A 19,489-nucleotide genomic window follows, 5' to 3' on the forward strand; every position below is an offset into this window, starting at 1 on the left:
GAAAATAAATAAATAAAACAAAGAACGTAATAAGAAAAATAAATAAATTTGAAAGAAAAATTAATCAGATCATTGCCCATAAGGAGCTTTATTTGTCCAAGCTGAATGCCTTTTCAAACCGTGTCAACACTGAATGTGTCTGTTTAATAAATCTGATAACCTACTTTATAGCAATAGTGGCCCGTGACACTTTACACCAGGTATGTGAAACAACACCATTATGTTTATAATTAGAAACCTAGCTTTTTTAGCTGATATTAACTGGGCCCAGGCTGAAGGATCTTACAAAACAAACCGTTCTTCTCAGGATAACATTGCATTGCTCCCAAAATTGGCCAACACAGCTGCACACAGTTTCCAGCTATGTGTTAAAGATTAAGGACATTCGTTAGTATCTTTGTATTTATTACAGTAGATCCGACACTGCTGCTTTTGTCATCTTTTATTAGTGGCACATGTTTGAGATGAACAAAAATGACTCTAGTCTAGTTGTTAAAGTTCATCATTCATACCGAACTGCTTCAGTTTTTACATTAAATAAACAATAACCAGAGAAGGGAGATGTGCGGACTGATCTGAATACTTCATTCAGTCTCTCTGTTGTCACCCTATGAACATTCTGGCCTCAAATATAGCATAAACTTTGTTTTGAACAAGTTCGATATAAGAAATAAAGGTCATAAAGTCATGATCTTTTGAGAATACTCGGGAAAGTATTTGCAACACTATTACAATTGAGTCTAACTAAAACTAACATGTTAGACCACATTATTTTCTCCAAACTATATATCATCAATAGTTATACATTTTAAAAACAGCAACAACAAGCAAGTGACATAATTCGGCCTTCTTTAATCATGTACGACCCTGTGACCTTGGAGTGATACACAATTATTGATTCTTGTGTGATTTAGGATGCAGGGTAGGTCTCTAAACCATTATTATAGGATGCCTTTAGAGCTCATCTCAGCTCACGAAGGACAGAAGATATGTTATCAATATTCAATAGGCAACAGTTTACAAAAACATCTTTACATTGTATAAAGGTGTATTAGAAGAGTCAAATATCAGCCTGCAGGTTTGTCTTTATGTTCAGGAGATGGACTGGAGGGAGACGAGATGTTGTTAGGACTCTGTGCTCTTCCTCTGTTTCGCAGCGCAGAGATCTGCTGCTCCATTTCTTCAAGAATGGTTCTACTCAGTGACTGGAGAAAAACATGAGGGACAATATACAGCGGTCCAGTGCTTTAATTATTAGATTAGAATAGTAATGAGGTGTTGCTACTGATCATAATGTATTGAGTCTCACCTGATTCTCAGCCAGTGCTTCTTTGGCCATGTAATGCTCTCGTTTGATCTTAATTTCCACCTCCTCAGGAATATCTGGCACCATCCAGTCAATAATACGCCCAATCAGGAGAACAACATGCTGAAAAAAAAAAAAAAAAAAAAAAAAAAACATTAGCATCAACGATTAAAATTGTGCGCCGTCTTCATTTTATAATCATCGTCTATATCAAATCTATCGAAAGGCACTTTATACTGAAAACCCTTAGACTATATACTAAAAAATTAAACTTTTGTATATTACTTTTAGTAATCATTTCATAATTAAAAGTAAAGTACATTCTATGTACTGTACTAAATGTTTTTAGTTTTAGGTAGTAAAATCACGTGCCCATCTTCAGAACAAATGTACATGCAAAGTAAAAAAAAGGGATCCTAGACTGTGCACCTCAAATATAATGACGAAACTCAGTCGAATGGCCAGCAGATGATAGTAATCTTGTGTGGGTTGTCCTTTATCATCCCTGAGGCCTCGATATCTGAAAAAAATAAAAATAAAATAATTAATATATATATATATATATATAATATATATATATATATATATCTTAACAAGCCTCTTTATCATTCCTAACCTTACATATCTCGACATATCTCATATATCTTTTATAAAAATATTAATTATCATTCAAAGGTTTGGATTCAATAAGGCTCAGTTTTACCCCATTAAAAGTGATAGTAAAGACTTACTGAACATTTTTACAAAAAAAAAAAAAAAAAAAAAAAAAACTGTTTCAACCAAATGCTGTTATTTTGAAATTTCTGTTCATCAAAAAATTCTGAAAAAGTTCATGGTTTCCACAAAAATAGGAAACAGCCAAACTGCTTTGATCTTTGATAATAATCAGAAATGTTTCTTGAGCACCAAATCAGTACATTCAAATGATTTCTGAAGGATCACATGACACTGAAAACTGGAGTTATGAAGTGGAAAATTCAGTTGTGCATCACAGCAATGAATTACATTTTAAAATATATTCAAATAGAAAACAGTTATTTTAAACATATTTTACATAATATTACTGTTTATCACTGAATTTTTATCAAATAAATGCAACCTTGGTGAGCAGACGAGACTTCGTTCAAAATCCTACAATCCTGCTAACCGCAAACTGTTGAACAGTAGTGTTGGAAATGGTGTATGAAGAGTTTGATCTTCACCTGCATGTCAAGTTGCTTTGGGTGAAGTTTGCAGGGGCCACTGAGAGGGTGAAGTTGACGTATCCGCTCATGCTGCCTGTAGTGTAGCGATAATAGAGCCGTGGCAGGAAATCAGACGTGAAGGAAATCAGGAAAGCCTGGCAAGACATCAAACAAGATATGCAGACTGTTTAATTAACTTAATGTTGGAAGGAAATTTGCTAATAAATGGTAAATTTGTAGGTAAATGAGCTCACAATTTAGTGTTGATCAGACTAACAGTGATAGCAGGGCCAAGAAGACCAATGGTGCACACACTGGAAGACTGATCCCAGAACTTTGAGATGATTACATTTTGCAGGACAAGGATGAAAATGTATGTTTTATTATTTTTTTTATTTTTATTTTTTGACTAGTGGTTTAATTTTTTATCTAAAGGAAAATCCATTAAAGTACTGAATATACTGCAGGTGGCACTAGAGAGCAGAATAAGATAAATTCAGAATGGTGCTTTGTCCCGAAAGATCACTATAAATGAAAAAGAAACGTACATTACTGATGACAGCCAGGTAGGAAATGAACTTTAGGATGGTCAGCCAGATCCCAATGTCTTGTGCTCTTTCCACAACAGGCCTGCGGTACTCACACACAAACTTCTGGGCATCGAGACGCAGCTCCACCCAGTTATTTATCAAAGCAAACAATGGAGCCAAGGGACAGGCTGCTACAAAGATGGTGATGAAGCCAAACTGCAGAACTGACAAGATAAAGAGTTTTAAAATCAGCCTTCATCTGAGCTGAATGGTAATGCCATTTAATTTGAAAGCCACCAAAATTGTAGTTTTTGATATAATGGTAATATATATTGTGTTGCAAATGAGATATAAAATTAAAACTGATCTCTTCTAAACAGGCATACTATAAATGTAATTTATATATATATATATATATATATATATATATATACAGGGGCGCTGGACTTGGTCCCAAAGGAAGAGAAGGCCCTTAAAAAGTCTGCAATATATATTTTCAAGGGGAGGGGGGCCCATTAGGACTGTCTATGCAGAAGAGGCTTTATAACTTGCATTTGCGAGTTTATATCTCACAATTCTGTGAAGAAAGTCAGAATTGTGAGTTTATATCTCACACTTTTGACTTTATATTTGGCAATTCCGACTTTATAACTCATAGCTGTGAGTTTATATCACGCATTTCTGAGATAAGTCTCACAATTCTGACTATATCTCACAATTTTGCCTTTATAACTTGCAATTGTGAGTTTATATCTCACAATTCTGTGAAAAAATTGTGAGATAAAAAGTCACAATAACCTTATTTAAAAAATGTTTTATTCAGTGGCAGAAATGGGCTTCCATATTAAAAAAAAGTTGAAAAATAGATGAAAAATAATTATTAGATGAATAGATGAAAAATAAATATACAAAATATTAAGCAGCACAGCTGCAGCATTGATAATAAAATAAATAGCATGCAAACCAGTCTATTAGAATGATTTTTAAAGAATCGTGGGACACTGAAAACCTAAGTAATGATGCTGAAAATTCAGCTTTGCATCACAGGAGTTAATTACATTTTAAAATATATGCAAATAGAAAACTATTGTAACATATGTACTGTATAATATAATAATATAATATTTTTACATCTAAAATTCAGTCTAAAGTAGATACAAGAGACATAAGGACTCACCCATTTCCAGATACTCATCGAACAGCCCCTCACACACCAACAGCTGATAGTTTGCTTCCCATGGGCTGAGCTCTGGCTCACTGTCTGGTTCATCAATCACTTCCTGACTGGGAGCTGGCTTCAGCTTCCTCCTGTGCCACCATGTCTTTAATTTACTGTTGGAAAGAGAGGGGTAAATATTGGGCCTAACTATTTATATATAACAATGAGTAAACAAGATCTTTAAGAAGATGCATTGAACATAAAGACCTACGGCAAGACAAATTCCTGGATGTTGCTGATGACCTGTTTGCCTACCATGATGACTAACAGCTCTTGAGCTAGTTCAGTGAGACATCCAGAGGCACCACACTATGTAAAACAAGAACAGAACCAAGTTACACAGTATTAAAGAGTTATTCCTATTCCAGAATATGCATATTTTGCCAAATTTTATGATTGTTGGGGAAATATTTCAAGATTGTGTATTTAGGTATGACTGATTGTGTACATTTTGTTAGATTTATTCCATCAAGGGACAACCAAGTGAAAGATAGATTTACTTTCCAAAAATGTAAGCACTCACATCTTCATTTCGGATTCCTAGGAGTGTATTATAGTTTCCAGGATATCCAACAAACCTGTAGAACAGATTAAATATTAGATGAAAATTTAATCCTCATACATATTCATTAATTCATATGCTGCATAGCTACCCACCTGCCCTTGAAAAAAGCAATGTAAACAGGAGATGAGTAGAAGTTGACAAACTGGAAGATGAAGACCTTGAGGATGAACGCGTCCTCATATTTGGTCTGGGTGCGGTGCATTTCTTATAGAAGGAAGTGGATGATACTTTGTATTTGCATAAAGAAATAACTAAATAGTATGTGTAAACATGAAATAGCTTACCCCATCGTGTAAGAATTTGGGCCAGGTAAGTGTAGAGCCGTGACAACAACAGAATAACCAGCAAATTTAGCATAGAACCAGTAAGGCTAGCTATCCTTCCAGCCTACAGAGGGGTGAAAAAGCTCTCTTAGTAAGTAAATTATTATGTAAAAATGTTGCTGCAATATCTGATCTAATCAATGATTATTTTAAATAAGTTTTATGTGTTAGAAAAAGGTGTCAACTTTTTAATCATAGTACATTTACATTTATGCATTTAGCAGATGCTTGCAATGTGTTCCCTGGGAATTGAACCCATGAACTATTGCGCTGTGAAAGCAATGCTCTACCACTGAGTCACAGGAACTTAATAGTAGACAAAATCTAGCTAGTCCAAGCTAATTGGCTGATCTAGCAGACCATCTTGAACAAGCAACATACCAAATTTACTATATTCCAAAACTCAGCTAAAATGTTAAGCTGATTTTGCCTTGCTATACTCCTTCCTAAACCCTCTATCTACTGTTTCATGGTTGCTTTGTCATTCCTACATCTAAATTGTCTAGGCAGTTTTGGTAATTTTGCATTGCTGGACATCCCTTGTGAAAATCAAGTATGCTAAATGATTATATTGTGGTGTACTTCAAATCTTAAATAAACTTAAAAAGAAAACAGCACTTACAGATACTGTAATATAGTTTTATTGACCCATTTTTGGAGGGGTTTGAGTGCTTCAGTGACACAGGGTCTCCCTGGGCAAATTAGTCCCAGGTGAGAGGCCAGATATTTATAGTGCATGGTACAGCATGGTATGGTTCACTTTTGGCGGGTTTTCCACCATCATCACCACTACAAACACAAAAGAACTGCTAGATTTAAACCAGCAAAGCCAGCGAAGGAGCGAACGCAACTGTTTTGAACGAGTGCACCTTTTATAACAACCCAAAAATGGCTGTTTTGTTGTCTGTTGAGGAAGTACAGATGTTCCTCTCATTGATAGCAGAGACCTTGATGGGTTGACGTGGAATGAAAAAGTTTTTCACAATTTGTGGCAGTAGAGGTGGCTCAACAATGATATGTGAATAATCCCACCCACTCTAAAGCAGTACTAAACTGCAGTGGAAACGCAAACCGAGCCGAGTCGAGCCTTGACATACTGCATTGAGCCATACAGAGTCGAGACATAACACGCAGTGGAAAAGCGCCAAAAGAGTGACCCCCGCCCACCTCCAATAATCCCCTTTGACACAAATGAGTCAGAACAGTGAGACCCTGACCAGAAGACCAGAAGAAGAATAACAGGACCCTCTCCTGGAGCCAGGTCTGGGAGAGGAGCTTGCAGGTTGCATTAAGGACTGTACCTTGATTGTGGAACAGGGAATGTAACATCTCTGGTGAGGAAGAAGCCGGAGTAAGTACAGGAGGCAGAGCATTACCAGCTAGATATAGTTGACCTCACTTCTACGCACAGCTCTGGCTCTTGAACAGAACTCCCAGATAGGGATTGGACTATCTCCTTCTTTGGAGTCACCTAGAGAGAGAGGTGCCGAGCGAGGGTGGGAAAATTCACAAGTCCCTGACTCTGCATCACTGTGTTGGAGTATAGCCCGGTAGACAAGAGGGTCCACTAACTGCAACTTTGTGTCATGGAGGGGATGGCTCTGACTTGCTTCTTGCTTTTACAGTCATGTATTGGACATCAGAGAAACTTGAAGGGGGAGGGGGGATTGGGAGGACCAGTGTCCTGACATTTTATCCTACACTTCAGATTTTCCTACCATGGTTTACTGCGCATGCACACATCAATATCGGGACCTTTTTCTCATTCTAAACAATTATTTTTAATGTATCTGCATTATTGTAAGGGTAGGTTTAGGGTTGGGGTAGGTGTAGATATTAATAAAAACACAATCTAATTGGTAGAAAAAATATTTGTTGGTTTCCTGTAGCTGTATCCCTTCTAGCTGCAACCATGAATGTAACACAAAATTGTACTGTATACTGTATTTGCATTACTTTAAGGGTAGGTTTAGGGTTGTGGTAGGTGTAGATATAGTAGTTATAAACCATAACTTTACATTAGCATTTTTCGATGTTGTATTGTACTACCCACTGTTTTAGTGGGATGTAGGAAAATCTGACAGGGTAGGACAAATCGACAGAACATCGGCCTGCCAGATCTGAACCCAAGTGGTGTTTTAATTTCTGTGCTTAGTATTGATTGGCCATAAACACCATGTTTGAACATAAGGTGATTCATACTGTAAGTGTACTTGGTACCAGACCACATTAGGCCAAAGGTCTTTGATCAACTTTGTAGGCTATATTTTCTGGACAGACAAGTAAAGAGAGGAGCAGAGCTATTTACTGATCTTCCCCTGGTGGTGAGTTGGATACGATTACGAACAGACCTAGGAAACCCCAAAAAATACTTAGGTTCAAATGGTAACATTGGCTGAGGATCCTTTCTGGATTTCCCTAATTTCCCACCTACGGAGAAGCTTTTCCTTATACCTAGGTATGCTAGGTACATACACTCAGAGTGAGCCGTGTTCAAAGCCTCAAATGTGGAATTGGCTGCCATGAGCTGTGTCTGGAAGGCTGTTGGTGGCTGTTGAACCTGAACCCAAAGAACCTGCTGGTGCATGTCAACATTTAGGGAGGCCACCTGGACATGAAGGAGAACTTTTGGGATTGGTTAACTTGTGGGTCTCCTTATTCTGCAGACATGTATTGGCAGGCTAGAAGGGCTGCAGTGTTCAAAGGAAGCAAGCATTTGGGTGTTGGAGGAGCTTAGGTAAGCCATGGAGAAGGGCTTTTGGTTGCCCTCCAAGAGGTTTTGGCAAATCATCACACAGCTGAGACAAAGAAAGCATGGCCTGTTCTAGGCTGTTGTAATTCGGGATGGGTATTTGCTGACCTAACCTGAAGATGTAGTCTGGAGGATATCTGCCAGAAAAGAGTGGATTGTCTATTTCGGATAAGTAGTGAGTTCACCAATTAGAGGAGTTTAAGTACCTAAGGGTCTTTTTCAAGAGTGAGAGTGGGTTAATGAGATCAACAGGTGGATCAGCACAGTGGCAGCAGTAAATGCCGTCATTGTACCGGGCTGTCATGATGAAGAAAGAGCTACGCCTGGAGGTGAAGCTCTCAATTTACTAGTTGATCAATATTCCAAACCTCACATATGGTCATGCGCAATAGCTAACGACCAAATGAATGAAATCGCAGATTTGGGAGGCTGAAATTAATTTTTACTGCTGGGTGTCTGGGCTGATCCTGAGAGACAGGGTTCGAAGTACAGACATGCATGAGAGGAGCGTTGAAAGGACTCAGTTGAGGCAGTTAAGATATCTGTTCACAATATTTTCTGATTGCATATATGCAAAGACAGTGTAAAGAAATACCCTTTGTGAGAAGCAGTTAATTCAGCGGGAGTTAAAAGCAGTTCGTAAGTGTATTTATTTCTTGTCTTATAAGTGTTTAGTGCAGTTGTCATTGCTAGTAAACACTTGTTTGTTTACGGTGTAGAGACATACTCTATCACATGCGTTGTCAGTGTCGTGCGCTTGCTCAGACCTTTGTTGTGATAAACAGTAAAGTGTGTTCAGCTGAATTCAATTTCCGTTTTGTCGGGTATAAAAAAGGTTAGTATACCATGGCAGCAGTTGCGGCAGCCCTACAGTTAAGCCCTCCTTGTGTGAAGACCGAAGAGAGTAAAGACCATCAACTCTACCATGCAACTCCACCGGGCAGGGACACTGGCAGGGAATTTAAGTATTGTTTTGGCTACGTTCACACTGCAGGCTGAAACGACCCAATTCCGATTTTTTTGCCCCTATGTGACCTCTATCTAATCTTTTCACTCTGTCTGAACGACACAGATCCGATCTTTTCAAATGTGACCCAGGCCACTTGGATATGTGGTCCTGAATCTGATACGTATCTGATCTTTTGAAATGCGACCTCAGTCTGAACAGCGAGGCCACATGTATCCGACCCGCACGTCATTGATACGCTACAAACGTCATAATTCTGCGTTGAAGTAGGCGGGAACGAGAAGAGCCACTCACATCAGTATCCCACCATTCCTGGCTGCGACTCTGCACCCACACGTTTCTCTGTACCGACGTTGCTAACACTGCTCCACAAAACGCCATGGCCAAAAACCTTGCTCTACTTCTTTTTAATTTTCTTCTTAAAACGAGAAGATTGTAATTGTGCTGGCTCCGTTGGGAAAATAACTTTAATATTGCAAAAAGAGCTCCGCTGTTGACTACACTGTTGTTTACATCCATGTTTAACATTAGCTACTTCCGCAAACAACGAGTGATGTTGTTTACCATTGAGTACTCTTCTGCGCATGCGGGTCACTTCTGGGTCACTTCATGTTCACACAGGAGATCACAAAAGGTAGGTGGCATTTATTTGGAAATGTGAACGGCCTTGCAAAAAAATCGAATTTTTTCAAAAAAACGGAATTGAGCATTAAACCCTGTAGTGTGAACGTAGCCTTTGATTAATCTCTTTTTCCTTCTCCTTGTTTCATTTCTGTTTCAGTTTTTTGTTTATAACCAATTCTTACTATGTGTTTCCAGATCCCTACTATCAATACCACTCGCAAACCACACATCACACAATGTAGGCAGCACAATCTTAACAACCTGCACACTTTGCCTATGTCTGCTAATACACTACTTTTTTTCTATTGGTCTCTGGAATTGCCAGTCTGCTGTAAACAAAGCCAATTTCTGTTATTAGTCATTCAAGGTTTAACCTCATGGCTCTAACAGAGATCTTGATCAAACCAGAGGACACTGCAGCACTCTCCAATAATTTCTCATTTTCCCACTCCCCCCATTTGACTGGAAGAAGTGGAGGTACTGGTCTGCTCATCTCTACTGATTGGAAGTTTAATCCTTTACCATCGTTGGGTATTGTGATGGCTACGACCACACAGGGTAACATCACCTCAGTTCTAAACATTTTATTACTGTTTTATTTCACCTCCTTAGTTTGTTGCACTTATTTACAGAAATCTAAACTATGATATTTAAATAAGGAACACAATACAGTTTTGATTTGGTTTTTTTTTGCTTTACCTTTACATTGATTTACAGGGAGTGTTCTAATCCTATGTTTCTTTTTTTTTGTTGAGTTACCTGGACCTGTTGGGTGCAGTCCCTTCCTGGTTGGGCAAAAGTAGAGGCTAAGGGCTGAGGAGGCCTACATCTGGGAGCCTATATCATTAGGCCATACCATGTCTCACCATGTGCCAGGGGGATTTTGTCCTTAGTTAGCTCTCAAGTTCCCAAGTGTTAGTTTTGTTTACCCCTTCTATGTCATTTGGTTGTGTCAAGCTGTTATATAAGCTTTCTTCTGTATCTTTTTTTTTAGTTAACCTTACGTTATGAGTTGATGTATTTCAGCTTATATTCTGTTATTTTTGTTGACCTTTTTATAGGCCTAGTTATTAATTTTGGTCCTTATATAACTTTTCAATAGTTTGTGTAATAAAACCCCACTTTTTGAAAAACCTCCTGTGTCCTCTTCCCTCACTGTCTTTGTCCCTGACAGGTATCAACAGCTCCTTTGAATCTCATTCATTTACTGTTACCTACCCTCTTAAAATAAATTTTGTAGTTGTCTATCGACCCCCAAAACCACTAGGTCACTTTTTTGATGAATTAGATGTGCTGCTCTTAACCTTTCCTGAGGATGGTACTCCCCTAGTTATGCTTGGGGGATTTCAACATCCATCTAGAAAAACCTCTGTATGCTGATTTCCACACTCTGCCTCTTCTGATCTCAACCGAGTGTCAACTACTGCTACTCACAAATCAGGCAACCAACTGGACCTTATTTATGCACAACACTGCTCTACTGATCATGTACTGGTTAATCCACTGCACACGTCGGATCACTTCCACCTCACTCTTAACCTTAACATGGTCCCTGACACATCACTCCACATGTCATCTTTTGACGTAACCTACACTCACTCTCACCCTCTCCGGCTATCTGCAATGCTTTCATCCTCACTTCCTTCCCCTAAACTGTTAGCATATTTTGATGCTAACAGTGCTACTGATACTTTCTGCTCCACTCTTACATCTCTTTTAGACACTATTTGCCCCTTGTCTTCCAGGCCAGTCCGTACCACCCCTTCTGCCCCTTGGTTATCTGATGTTCTATGCGAACACCGTTCTAAGCTTAGAGCTGCTGAAAGGGTGTGGTGCAAATCCAAAAATACTACTGACCTTAATGTGTATCAGTCACTCCTCTCTTCCTTCTCTGCTAATGTATCCACTGCTAAAATGACATACTACCATAACAAAATTAACAATTCATCTAATTCTTGCATTCTTTTTAAAACATTTTCTTTCGTAACATTTTCTTCTTTGTCCTCCTCCTCCCCCTCCTGCTTCATCTCTAATAGCTGACGACTTTGCCACGTTTATCGTTAATAAAATTAAACACATTAGTGCACAATTTTCCACATATCACATATCACCAGCAATCTTACACTCATTTACATCCTTCTCTTCACTCTCTGATGCAGAAGTCTCCAAACTCATCCTTTCAAATCATCCTACTACTTGCCAGCTTGATCCTATTCCATCCTATTCCAATTTCCTTCAAGCCATTTCTCCTGCAGTTGTACCTGCACTCACTCACATCATAAACACATCCCTCCACACTGGTGTTTTTCCTTCATACTTTAGAAAGGCTCATATAACTCCACTACTTAAGAAACCCACCCTCAACCCATCTCTTTTAGAGAACTACACAGCAGTTTCCCTTCTTCCTTTCATTGCAAAAAACACTTGAACGAGCTGTGTTCAACCAAGTCTCTGCATTTCTCACACAGGACAACCTCATTGACAGCAACCAATCTGGCTTCAGAAGTTGAAATTCAACTGAGACTGTCTTGCTCTCAGTTGTTGAAGCCCTAAAACTGGCAAGAGTTGAATCCAAATCTTCAGTACTTATCCTGCTTGATCTGTCTTTGACACGGTTAACCACCAGATCCTCCTATCAACCCTACTGGCAAAGGGCATCTCAGGAATCACACTTCGGTGGTTTGAGTTTTACCTAGCAGATAGGTCCTTCAAAGTATCTTGGAGAGGTGAGGTGTCCAAGTCACAACATCTAACTACTGGGGTGCCTCAGGGCTCAGTTCTTGGACCACTTCTCTTCTCTGTCTACATGGCATCATTAGGTTCTGTCATTCAGAAACATGACTTTTCATACCACTGCTATGCTGATGACACTCAACTCTACCTCTCATTCCATCCTGATGATCTGACGGTAGCTATTCGCATCTCAGCTTGTCTAACAGACATTTCTTCCTGGGTGATGGACCATCACCTTCAACTCAACCTTGCCAAGACAGAACTACTTGTGATTCCAGCAAACCCATCGTTCCATCACAATTTCACCATCAAGTTAGGCATATCAACCATAACTCCATCAAAAACAGCCAGAAGCCTTGGAGTTATGATTGATGATCAGCTGACTTTCTCAAACCACATTGCTAAAACTGTCCGATCCTGCAGATTTGCTTTATTCAACATCAAGGAGATCAGGCCCTTTCTTTCGGAACATGCTGCACAACTCCTTGTTCAAGCTCTTGTTCTGTCCAGGCTGGACAATTGCAATGCTCTCTTGGCAGGTCATCCAGACAGTTCTATCAAACCTTTACAATTAATCCAGAACACGGCAGCAAGATTAATTTTTAACGAGCCTAAAAGAATCTGCACCCATTTACCTAAATTTATTACTTCAGACTTATGTGCTCTCTAGAAGCTTGCATTCTGCAAGTGAATGTCGCTTGATTGTGCCATCCCAAAAAGCACAAAGTCACTTTTATGGACTTTTAAATTAAATTTTCCCTCCTGGTGAATGACCTCCTCAACTCAATTGGAGCAGCTGAGTTATATATATTGTGACGAGTCAGCTGCCTCCTCCCTGATTGTCACCAGCACCCCGTCGTAAATCGCCGCCCTTCACCAGGCTCCCGACTGGAGTGGGTGTGTGAGAGGGGGGCTCTGGAGGAGTCAGGGCTGGCAGCGTGTGATGGGGCACACCTGAAGGAAATCGAGCCTCATCACCGCCGCCGTTTAAAAGCCCAAAGCGCCCGTGCATGCACGCTGGTGTCCTCATGGGTCCAGGAAGGGTGCGTTGAGGGATTCCCGCGCCACCAGAGACGTGAGCTGCCAGACCCGTGATCCGGAGGAGAACTGCACCCATTTACACGGCCGACGGGCCAGGATGCCCATCCCCTACCATTGTCGCGGCCAACGAGAGAGATGCAGCTGCTAGAGGAAGCCGCCACCCCTCGCGCCCCGGACCGAGGAGGGGAGCGCTCGCAGTCGCCAGACTCCGCCCCTTACCTGGACCCTTCCTCCATGAACACTGCCCGACCCACACGAACCATGCAGCACGACGAGGACACCAGATCCCCTGTTATTTTGGATACTCTTCCCCTTTGGCCACCGTTTATCCCCTGTTTTATTTGATTTTGTGTTAATAAAAGCCTCTCTGAGGCCTGACGCCACGCCCACTGTGTCTGTCTTGTGCTCCCCCTGTGACAATATATAAAAGACCTCTAACACTAGCTTGCTCTATTCTTTTTCTATCTGTTTTCTTTTTATATATTGTATTATTTAAAAGCCCTTGCTACGTGTACTGTGTTAAGCTAACTGAGATTTAATAATAGCACTTATATATCATTGCTCTTTTTGCTGTTTGCTTTTGATTGCTTCCACTGTTGGATAAAAGTGTCTGCTAAATGAATAAATGTAAATTTAAATATAAATGTGTCATGACTTAGGTCTGTGTTGCTATATTTTTGTCTTGTTGTCTGTGTGTCTAGTCTCAGAACACATGGGTTTTGTTTTGACAGCTCATGTGTTCTGCTGTCAGTGTTTCTTCCCCCTCCCACTCGTTACCCTTAATTCCCTGTGTTCCGTCACACCTGTAGCCACTCCTTCCTCATTAGCTCTCCTCTATTTTAGTTCCTCTCGTGCTCTGTCTTTTGTCAGACCGTTGTGATTGTTTTGTGCTTCGAGTGTGATTGTTTCAACCTGTCTGCCTAGTCCTGCCTTGTCGTGTTTTTGGATTTGTATTCTTTCCCCGGGTACTGCTCTTGTCAGTCTAGACTGGTTCTGCCTCCCACCCCCAGCTCCTCTCTGCACTCTGTCCTTTCCTTCAGGGATTTTGGTGTGACTTGACGCTGCGTCCCCCAACGACGCTCTGGTGGATGAGACCTGACGTTGCGTCACAGAAGACGCTTGGACTGGTCCCCGCTGATAGATTTCTTTTGCTCTACTCTGAGGAGTAGCCATTCTTCTGTTTTTTTTCCCTGTTTGCCCAGTGTGGGCTAATAAACTCTGTTACCTGCATCTGAGTCCCGCGTATCCTTGACAGAACGGTCTGACCACGATGGATTCAGCAGGTGCAGACCAAGTAAGAGTCGCAGTCAGTCAACAAGGCATTCTTCTGGGACAGCATTCCAGCCAGTTGACCACCACCACTAGGGAGGTTGAGGGCCTCACAGCCCAGGTAGCGGACCTCAATCTCCAGATTCAGAGGCTCCAGCTTGAAGCCTTGGCCAGCAGATCGGCTACTCGTTCTGAGCCTGAACCCCATGCCAATTGTCCACCGCCATATGATGGGGACCCTAACTCCTGCCGTGCCTTTCTGTCCCAATGTTCTCTGGTCTTCGCCCTCCAGCCTCGGCGCTATGTTACTGAGGAGTCCCAAGTCGCATTCGTGATCACCCTCTTGAAAGGAAAGGCCCGGGACTGGGCAACAGCTGTGTGGGATGCCCGTGCTCCATTCTGTGCCACTTTCCAGGACTTCAGGGCAGAGATGATCAAACTGTTTGACCGCTCTGCTCAGGGCGATGAGGCAGCTGCCCAGTTAGCGCGGTTGAGCCAGGGCAGGCAATCAGTCACCGATTACTCCATCCAGTTCAGAACTCTGGCAGCCTCCTGTGACTGGAATGAGGCAGCGTTGCGTGCAAGGTTTCGGGAAGGTTTGGATGATGACATCCAGGATGAGATCGCCCCTCAAGATCTACCGCAGAGTCTTGACATCCTTGTGGATCTGGCCCTCCATGTGGAGGGGCGCCTTCAGCGTAGACATCAGCGGCGTGGTGCTCAGTCCCCCTGGATGCTGGTGGAGGGCGTTCCTAGTAGTGCTTCCACCTCCTTGTCACCGTCAACAGACCCTGAGCCTATGCAAGTGGGGCGTCTTCGCCTCACCCCTAAAGAGAAGCAGGATCGTCTGACTCGGGGCCTGTGTCTGTACTGCGGGAAGCCGGGCCATCGAGCTATCCAGTGCCCGTTAAAAGCCAGAGCCCATCAGTAGTCCGGGGGATCCTGGTGGGTGCTACTCCTCATGTCGACTCCCCCATCTCTCGTACCATGTTAAAGGTCTCGATTCAGCACAAGGACTCCTTTCATTCCTGTTCTGCACTTATTGACTCTGGTGGTGAGGGCAACTTCCTGGATGCCTCTGTTGCAGCACGGTGGGGTATTCCTACTATTCCTCTTCCTTCTCCTATTTCTGTTCGTTCCCTAAATGGTCTCCTCATCTCTTCCATCACCCATTCCACTACCCCTGTAAGTTTGACTGTGTCCGGCAATCACTGTGAGGTAATTGAGTTGTACCTCCTAGATTCCCCGGGTGCTCCTGTTGTCCTTGGGCACCCGTGGCTGGTGCAGCACAACCCTCATGTGGATTGGTCCGGCAATTCTGTGTTCTCTTGGAGTCAGTCATGTCTTGCGTCTTGTCTTGGTTCTGCTTTGTCTCCTGGCTCTGTGTCTCCTGTTTTTCAGGTTGAGGAGGGTGATCTTGCCGGGGTCCCGGAGGGGTACCGTGATCTTTGTCAGGTCTTCAGCAAGTCCCGGGCCACATCCCTGCCTCCTCATCGGCCGTATGACTGTGCCATCAACCTCCTCCCAGGCACTTCTCCGCCCAAGGGTCGTTTGTATTCCCTGTCTAGTCCTGAGAGAGAGGCCATGGACAAGTATATTCAGGACTCCTTAAATGCCGGCCTCATCCGGCCCTCTTCCTCACCTGCTGGGGCTGGGTTCTTCTTTGTTAAGAAGAAGGATGGCTCCCTGCGACCCTGCATTGACTACCGTGGCCTCAATGACATCACTGTAAAGAACCGGTATCCTCTGCCTTTGATGTCATCAGCCTTTGAGTTGTTACAGGGAGCCAAGGTCTTTACCAAGCTAGACCTCCGTAATGCCTACCACTTGATCCGTATACGTGAGGGGGATGAGTGGAAGACAGCATTTAACACCCCGACGGGACACTTTGAATACCGGGTCCTACCCTTTGGGCTTACTAATGCCCCAGCTGTCTTCCAGGCCCTGGTGAACGATGTGTTGAGAGACATGGTGAACAGATTTGTCTTTGTGTACCTTGATGATATTCTCATCTTCTCTCCCTCATTGCAGGTCCACACTCACCATGTCCGTCAGGTGCTACAACGGCTGCTGGAGAACCAGCTGTACGTCAAGGCGGAGAAGTGCGTGTTCCATGCCAAGTCGGTTTCGTTCCTGGGGCATATTATCTCGACGGAGGGGATCAAGGCCGATTCCGCTAAGGTAAGGGCCATGGCCGAGTGGCCAACCCCTGACTCACGGAAGGCGTTGCAGCGGTTCTTGGGGTTCGCCAACTTCTATAGGCGATTTATCAGGAACTTTAGCCTGGTTGCTGCACCCTTAACTGCACTCACCTCTCCTAAGGTATCGTTCAAATGGAATGTACAAGCTCAGGAGGCCTTTGGTGCTCTCAAGTCCCGTTTCATCTCTGCTCCTGTTCTTTGTCTCCCAGATCCGGAACGGCAATTCATTGTTGAGGTGGATGCTTCTGATGTCGGGGTAGGCGCGGTCCTGTCCCAGCGGTCCCCCAAGGATGGGAAGGTGCATCCTTGCGCCTTCTTTTCTCACCGTCTGAGCCCAGCCGAGCGAAACTATGACATAGGTAACAGGGAGCTGCTGGCAGTCAGGCTGGCCCTGGGGGAGTGGCGCCACTGGTTGGAGGGCGCAGCGTTGCCCTTCTTGGTCTGGACGGATCACAGGAATTTGGAGTATATCCGTTCGGCCAAGAGGTTGAATGCCCGCCAGGCCCGCTGGGCACTTTTTTTTGGGCGGTTTAATTTCTCCCTCTCGTATCGGCCAGGATCAAAGAATGTTAAACCTGATGCCCTTTCTCGTTTGTTCGAGAATCCCGGTGAGGAGGTGAGCCCCAGTACCATTCTCTCCAGAGAGGTGGTGGTGGGGTCCCTTTCTTGGGATGTCGAACGACGGGTAAGAGAGGCCGTGCGGGAGGGGGAGGTCCCAGGGGGGTGTCCGGGGGGTCGGTTGTTTGTACCGGCTGCGCTGCATCCTGAGGTCCTTCGGTGGGGTCATGAGTCCAGAGTTGCTTGTCATCCAGGGGTTCGGAGATCGCTGGCTGCCATCCGTCAGCGATTTTGGTGGCCATCCATGGCCCAAGATGTCAGGCAGTTTGTGTTGGCTTGCTCAGTTTGTGCTCAGAATAAGACTTCTAACCAGTCTCCTGTTGGTCTGTTACAGCCCCTACCCATTCCCTCTCGTCCATGGGCACATCTGGCCCTTGATTTCGTCACTGGCCTTCCCCCGTCGAGGGGTAACACTGTTATTCTGACGGTGGTGGACCGCTTCTCCAAGGCGGCCCATTTTATCCCCTTACCCAAACTCCCCTCCGCCAAGGAGACAGCTCAGGTGGTCATGGACCACGTCTTCCGGATCCATGGTCTTCCGGTTGATGTGGTCTCCGACAGAGGACCACAATTCGTCTCCCGGTTTTGGAGAGAGTTCTGTAGACAGATCGGGGCCTGTACGAGTCTGTCTTCAGGTTTCCACCCCCAGACCAATGGGCAGGCCGAGCGAGCCAACCAGGATCTTGAGCGTGCTCTCCGCTGCCTAGCATCACAGAGTCCGAGCTCCTGGAGTCAGCAGTTGTCGTGGGTTGAATATGCCCACAATTCCCTCCCGGTGGCGTCTACGGGTATGTCTCCTTTTCAATGTTCTGTTGGCTATCAACCACCCCTTTTCCCTGCACAGGAACCCGAAGCTGCGGTCCCGTCTGCCTTGGCCTTTGTCCGTAGGTGTCGGCGCACCTGGAGGAGGGCTGAGGAGGCCTTGGCCCGGGCTTCCAGACGGATCAAATTGGCGGCTGACCGTCACCGGACTCCGGCTCCCCAGTACGTTTGCGGACAGAAGGTATGGCTTTCCACCAAAGACCTGCCCATCCGGGAGCCTTCTCGTAAGTTGGCACCCAGGTTTATTGGGCCATGTCGCATCACCAAGGTCCTGAGTCCGGTGGCAGTGCGGCTCAAGCTTCCTCCCACGCTTGGTCGGGTTCACCCTGTCTTTCACGTGTCCAGGGTTAAGCCTGTGTTTAGATCCCCCCTTAATCCCATTGTCTCTTCCCCCATACCCCCTCCCCCCCTTCGGCTAGTGGATGGTACTCCTGTTTACACTGTGAGAAAGCTTTTGGATGCTAGACGTCGTGGTCGGGGTTTCCAGTATCTAGTGGACTGGGAGGGCTACGGTCCTGAGGAGAGGAGTTGGATTCCGGCTCGGGATATTCTGGACCAGACTCTGATTGAGGACTTCCGCCGGCGACGAGGTGAGACCCTCCGGGTTGCGCCTGGTGGCGCAGCTGGAGGGGGGGGTACTGTCATGACTTAGGTCTGTGTTGCTATATTTTTGTCTTGTTGTCTGTGTGTCTAGTCTCAGAACACATGGGTTTTGTTTTGACAGCTCATGTGTTCTGCTGTCAGTGTTTCTTCCCCCTCCCACTCGTTACCCTTAATTCCCTGTGTTCCGTCACACCTGTAGCCACTCCTTCCTCATTAGCTCTCCTCTATTTTAGTTCCTCTCGTGCTCTGTCTTTTGTCAGACCGTTGTGATTGTTTTGTGCTTCGAGTGTGATTGTTTCAACCTGTCTGCCTAGTCCTGCCTTGTCGTGTTTTTGGATTTGTATTCTTTCCCCGGGTACTGCTCTTGTCAGTCTAGACTGGTTCTGCCTCCGGTCCCTGCCTCACCTCTCTTTTGGATCTTCTGAGACCTGACCCCCAGCTCCTCTCTGCACTCTGTCCTTTCCTTCAGGGATTTTGGTGTGACTTGACGCTGCGTCCCCCAACGACGCTCTGGTGGATGAGACCTGACGTTGCGTCACAGAAGACGCTTGGACTGGTCCCCGCTGATAGATTTCTTTTGCTCTACTCTGAGGAGTAGCCATTCTTCTGTTTTTTTTCCCTGTTTGCCCAGTGTGGGCTAATAAACTCTGTTACCTGCATCTGAGTCCCGCGTATCCTTGACAAAATGTGTGTGTGTGTGTGTGTGTGTATATATATATATATATATATATA

The 19,489-nt window shown here is 43.9% G+C and overlaps 1 protein-coding gene across 1 annotated transcript; it reads right to left on the bottom strand.

Annotated features, from left to right (window-relative positions):
• Nucleotides 1-424: 424 nt before the first annotated feature.
• LOC127972913 (anoctamin-7-like) lies at nt 425-10,430 on the bottom strand. Its single transcript, XM_052576904.1, has 11 exons — nt 10,230-10,430; nt 5,089-5,191; nt 4,897-5,008; nt 4,763-4,817; nt 4,451-4,548; nt 4,198-4,352; nt 3,039-3,244; nt 2,509-2,645; nt 1,736-1,826; nt 1,310-1,429; nt 425-1,205 (listed from the first exon to the last, which is right to left on the bottom strand). Exons 2-11 carry the CDS (start codon nt 5,159-5,161, stop codon nt 1,068-1,070), a joined length of 1,185 nt encoding a protein of 394 aa, XP_052432864.1. The 5' UTR covers nt 5,162-5,191; nt 10,230-10,430; the 3' UTR covers nt 425-1,067.
• Between the last annotated feature and the right edge of the window lie 9,059 nt (nt 10,431-19,489).

This window comes from Carassius gibelio, chromosome B15, assembly GCF_023724105.1.
Source record: "Carassius gibelio isolate Cgi1373 ecotype wild population from Czech Republic chromosome B15, carGib1.2-hapl.c, whole genome shotgun sequence".
NCBI lineage: Eukaryota > Metazoa > Chordata > Actinopteri > Cypriniformes > Cyprinidae > Carassius > Carassius gibelio.

Coding starts and splice junctions, on each gene's coding strand:
- LOC127972913 (XM_052576904.1), bottom strand. CDS start 5,161: ATGCTAAATTTGCTGGTTATTCTGTTGTTGTCACGGCTCTACACTTAC. Junction 4,818..4,896: donor ATTGCTTTTTTCAAGGGCAG/GTGGGTAGCTAT, acceptor TCTGTTCTACAG/GTTTGTTGGATATCCTGGAA. Junction 1,430..1,735: donor GTTTCGTCATTATATTTGAG/GTGCACAGTCTA, acceptor TTTTTTTTTCAG/CATGTTGTTCTCCTGATTGG.